General features: G+C 39.7%; 1 protein-coding gene across 1 annotated transcript in view; it reads left to right on the top strand.

Annotated features, from left to right (window-relative positions):
• The window catches only part of LOC140156408 (BTB/POZ domain-containing protein 17-like), an 8,886-nt gene extending 3,326 nt beyond the window's left edge, over positions 1–5,560 (top strand). The window contains exon 2 of the mRNA XM_072179359.1: positions 3,561–5,560. Coding sequence (XP_072035460.1) covers positions 3,601–4,938 — 1,338 coding nt within the window. The 5' untranslated portion in view covers positions 3,561–3,600 and the 3' untranslated portion in view covers positions 4,939–5,560. The remainder of the gene's footprint in view (positions 1–3,560) is intronic.
• The last annotated feature ends 327 nt before the right edge of the window (positions 5,561–5,887 follow it).

The following is a 5,887-nucleotide window of genomic DNA, read 5'->3' as shown; positions in this document are numbered from 1 at the left end:
TCGGTTAAAGGCGATAAGGTTATCTTTTCTACATTGAGCAATACACTGTGTGTGCATGGAAGCCATGATGGACTAGCATATGAAATGGACATGGTAGTGAGAAGTGCACGGGAAGTAAAAGATTTGAGATGGGCCATGTAGGCTTAAACATTCTTAAATTTCTTAACATCCTGCACATTTTGTCTTCAAAAATAGTTAAATTTTATGAGTATGTAAGTTTGCTTGTCTGATTCACTCCAAATTCGGAGATAATTGCGTTTGAACACCTGATGCACGGAATGGTGTCACTTCAACCTGTTGTAGTTCTCATCTCATTAAATTTTGCATTAAAAAAAGTTGATCTCTTCATGTAGGAAGGTCCTCTCTATTTACTGACCAAACAGAAAAAGTTTGGTTAATGTTTTCTGGTGGAATCAGGAATTTCTTGAAACACTCTGATATAGGCCTACATTTGGATCAAAACAAGTATGTACGCCATTTAACAGGCCTGGGATTTCTTGTATCGATCAGTTTCTCCATAGACAATGCGTGTGTGAGTGCACGCACACAGTAACTGAAAAATCGTTCTAGTGGAAACTGTATTGACAGTGGTCATCCCTAATAATAGGGGTATTGTCAAAGGGCAAATAATTCGTGAAATCGCTAAAAAAGGGGTGTTTTTCCCCTGAAAACTTCGTGAAATGAGATGCAAAAGGGGGTGTTTTTAAAGTTCACCGACAAGCATGAATACCCGCGGGGACCGGGGATACTACCCAGTCCGGTAGTCCCAGCCCAAACTAACTTATAATATAAGGCCGATCATTTAGCACGACGGCCTGCCAATTTACGCTTCCTGAAAACACTCTTGTACATAAACTCACTAAAGTTAATTTTTTATTACTTCCGTGGTCCGGGTACGCGCTGGTGAATTGCGATCGCGTAGAAGTGACAAGGTCGCCTACTACGCGCTGTGCAGACAACCAATGGGTCAACCGGCTTGTTGTCAAGTCCGTTGATCAGCCAATCAGCGCGATTGTTTATTTCTTCTGTGTGTACGCTCGTCTACGCTTGGCGCACAGCTCGGACCACGTAGTGCCGTACTATTAGTATATTACGCTGACTTTCGTATTCGGCGAGGAGGACGATTTCGACCTCCTGGTGTGTTTACAAACAGAGAGGTAGACAAAAGACCGTTCCGCTTGTCCAAACACTCAAGTATCAGAAGGATGGTCCCCGGGATGGTCCACAATAGCGTGATTCACGTAACATGAGGGATTAAAAAGCTGTCACGTAGAACCATGTGCTTCTATTGTCCAATTTGCCATCAAGATTTCATATGGAAACAGTTCAGACCCAGTACACGATCATGTCAGAAATTAATATTTTGTTCTGGGTCTGATTATTCGGACTAGACCTCTGTACGGTCAGCGAGTATACATACGCCATTGTCATATGCTTTTAACTGCCTTTACGATAGTCTTCTTGACTATGCTTTCATGATCACTGAAGCATAGTCAAGTCTGCCAAGGACACTCGGCACGAATTGAAAGACCATGTCACTCTCGACAAAAGAATGCATGCATGTCAAAGGTCATACGACACCAATTTGGTGTTTGTTATGCTCCTCGAAATATGTACCTAAGGTCTATGTCTACCCGGCCCCCGCACTTTGTGCATCCGCGTGTATTCATGCTCGTCGAAAATTTCGCGAAATAAGGGGTGTTTTCAGATGAAGAAACACGATTCGCGAAACACACAAAAAGGCGTGTTTTTTTTCAAACCATATGTTCGCAAAATTGAAAAAAAATGTATTTTCATCGAAATATCACTTCTCTTGCTTTTACCAGAGAAGAGGTAATATCTTATCTTCTGTGGTTTTACGAAAATATTGCAGTTTCACAATTCTCTGTTTGGCGCATATCCGGTGTGCACCCGGCCAAGCGATTGAAGTTCATACATTTAGCCAATCATTAGCCATGGGACCTGTGAGCCAACCTACGCGTTTTTGCCAGTAAAGGGTATAATAGTAGGCATGTCCACTAAAAATTGAAGTGCTTTTAAATTGATTCAGACCTAACTTATTTGCCCTTGTACATAAACTCACTAAAGTTAATTTTTATTACTTCCGTGGTCCGGTACGCTGGTGAATTGCGATCGCAGAGAAGTGACAAGGTCGCCTACTACGCGCTGTGCAGACAACCAATGGGTCAACCGGCTTGTTGTCAAGTCCGTTGATCAGCCAATCAGCGCGATTGTTTATTTCTTCTGTGTGTACGCTCGTCTACGCTTGGCGCACAGCTCGGACCACGGAAGTAATAAAGATTTAACTTTAATTTCAACTTGCACTACCGACACAATTATTACCGATCCTTCAGAATACTTACAAGTATTGGCAGTTTCATAAAACACCGCTGCTGAGAATTGTAAATTTCACAAACTTCTGTCAGATACAGATCAGTTCAAGGTTGGTGAAGTAGGCCTACAGCATGTCTGGCAATGCCGACTCAACCAGAACCAGAAAAAAGGTCAAAGGTCAAGGTTTGACCTCTACAGGGCTCAAATTTGAAAACTTGCTCTGATTGTTCTCAAAATGGTCTCAAATTCTTCCTCTCGTCATAATAATGGTTACACCCAAAAATTGGTCAGTCAATAGGTCTATACCGGTGTAACGTTTGATATACAATGTATGGAGCTTTATATGGTCTTGACCTATTTGCCCGTGCAACCTTGGGAAGCAAACTTCCTACATATGTTAAACCTATCCTACTATGGAATAGTATGTTGAGAGGAACAATTTGAGACCATTTTGATACATGATGTTTTGTTTGGAAAAACTAATAAAATAATGATCCCATCAAACAACCTTGTATCCTTGCAGCACTCCATGCTTACTAGGATCCCCCTGACAGCACCCCCGCATCTTACAGTACCCCTGCATCCTTAAAGGAAGTCTCCGGCAATCACAAACATTAGTCCTATATAATTATCAAGCATGAATCACATTGTTTTATTAAAAAACAAACTCATAGTGACCATAAAAATGAATAAAAACATCCATCTCTCAAAATTCAAAATTACCGGGCGCCGAAATTGTTAAGTGCAATGACGTCCCAGTAATACAATGAAGGCTGACAACAATCGAGCACAAGTAGCCATTACGTCATTGCACTTAGACAATTTCGGCACGGGAATTTTGAATATCGCGTGTTGAGAGCCGACTGTTTTTATTTGTTTTTATGGTCAATATGAGTTTATTTTAAATAAAACCATGAGATTCGTGCTTGATAATTATTTTTCTAACATATAAGGCGCAATGTTATGATTGCCGGAGACCCCTTTAAAAAGCATACTCCCTGAATCCCAAGTTTCCTCTGCATCTTTGCAGTATCCTCCCTGCATCCTACAGCATGCCCTGCACCAGGGCCAGCACCCTTACAGCATCCTGCGTGCATCATATTACAACATCATCCCAGTCCATGCTACATTCCTCAGAGTTAGTGGATTGTGATTCCAGAAACTTTACTTGAGATAACAATTATTAGTAATTTTGATTTTTTGTTCTTTTATTAATTTCTTTTTAGGTAGATTTCAAAACAGTGTCCATTTAAACCTGGTATCAAGATGGCACGGAAAGCATCAGGACAGGAGTTCATTGAGCACAAGACCAACATCATTGCCAACATTGGTGAGCATTTCAACAATGCAGACATCAGTGATGTGACTTTGAAAGTAGGTGACCAGGTGTTTGCTGCACACAGGTTTGTCTTAGCAGCACAAAGCAAAGTTTTCAAAACTATGCTGATGGGCGAAAACTGGAAAGAATCTGAAGAAAGGAAGATCACACTTCAAGAATCACCTGAAGGAGAGGCAGTTTTCTCTGATTTCTTGAAGTTCTTGTATACAGGGACACTAACACTGACTATTGATAATGTTTGTGGTATTCACACATTGGCAGACAAGTATGATGTACCAGCTTTGAAGGATGACTGTGTGGGCTTTATAAAAGATGTCCTCACAGGTATCCATGGTGATGCTGTGAAAGCTGGGTTGCTATGGCTACAGTATGTTGAAAGTTTCCTCGCTGATATGGTTGCATTATGCTACAGTACAATCAGAACTAACTTTGCAGGAATTACTTTGCAAACATACTACTCGGAACTCTTCTGGAAGTTGAGTTACGATCAAGTCAACAATGTTCTATCTATTCCTGAAATTCAAGAGGAACTTGTTTTGGCCAGTGAATTGTCCTTGTTACGTCTTATTGACGGAGGAAAGTGGGAAAACAGATTGCTGCCATATGTTAGATTCTATAACATAGATGTTGATCAACTCCAAACCTTTAAAGCTTCGAATGAATTGAGGGAATATTATAATGAAGCTTACAAGGTTCATGCTGAAAGAAGTAATATTGCAATCAGAGAGCACAAGAGGCGAAGATTGTCACAAGGTTCTGATGAAGTAACATGCTCATGTGGTACAAGCGGCTCACAGGTATGCCCCCACATCAACCCAAGACTTTACTTTGCGTCACCATTTGGAATAGGTAAAGCATTTCACACTATAATAGGAGAGGAACCAGTAGACATTTCAGACTTGACAGGTTACTCACAAAGACTACACTTACCAAGAGACAGAAATCCTGACAAAGTATGGACATGTTCTTCGCAAACAGACTATTCAGGGGACCCCATTTGTGAAAGGTACACCGTAACACCAGCCAAGAGTCATGTCGGGAAGCGCTTCACTTTAGCTATTACTGGGTTCAAGGTTGAAGAAAAATTAGAGAATACACACACAGTTAGGAAATTTGAGTATGTTATTAAGTATACTGGACTAGTGACTATGAGAGGTGGAAAAGCCAATAAAATTCAGCTGACTTCACCGCTTCGTTTCAAAGGAAGCTGGAAGGTGGGCCATTCAGGCCATGTCATAGGAATGACAATTCTGCTGCACAAGTAAATAATGTTTGAGTATGAAAGAACAGACTCAAGATCACCATTGAAATGAATTTAACATGAAATACATGTACATGTGCATGTACACTGGGTTCCCACATGTATTCGACCTAATTACCACCCCATGCCCATGAGAACTGAACTTGAATTTTGTTTTTAAGTGCCCAGTCAGTGTAGGGGAGATTGGGGTTAGTTGAAACATTTTTCACAAAATTGTCTTTTTAACGCAAACCGATTACTTTCAAGAAACACTAACCATATCAGTATAAACATATACATACATGATGCTACAAATACAGCCTTAAACTTTATTGGACCTGCTTATGATTATTCATATAATCCAATTTGAAAATTTGAAAAAAAGTGTTTCAACTAACCCCACCCCTGGGGTAAGTTGAAACATAGAGTGGGGTTAGTTGAAACACGGCTTGTAAAAATTTCAAAATAATTATTATTGTGTTGTTAGGGTTATACTTCCCTTGAAGGCACCCTTTAACATACAATCAGTGTGAAAAAATGAATAAATAATATATGTGGGAGCGCGGGTCAATACTTTGGACACAAGGTGATGAGTGTCACCATGGACCAAAATATGAGAAGCCTAAAATATTATAAAATGTACTTTCTGTGTGCACTTTTTGCTTGCATTATTGCTTTTAACCATATTAAAGCAATATTGAAGAAATGGTAAACATGTTACAAATTTTTAAAAAGTCAAATTTTTAACCATATTTTTCTATGTGATTTTCACGTGTCAACTAACCCCACCTCAAAAGTTTCAACTAACCCCGATGCCAATTTTTACATTTCAAAGTTCATTACACAAAAGAAGAAATACAATAAAACTTTTATTTAACATTATTCTGGGACTTACTACTAGTGCTATGATACTCAAAAAATAATCCCATGAATCTTCAAATAACATGGAGATAACGCATCTTTTCTGAGGGGTA

Source organism: Amphiura filiformis, chromosome 7, assembly GCF_039555335.1.
Source record: "Amphiura filiformis chromosome 7, Afil_fr2py, whole genome shotgun sequence".
Classification (NCBI taxonomy): Eukaryota; Metazoa; Echinodermata; class Ophiuroidea; order Amphilepidida; family Amphiuridae; genus Amphiura; species Amphiura filiformis.
Note: the sequence above shows the minus strand (reverse complement) of the source record. Positions and strands in the feature narration are given on the sequence as shown.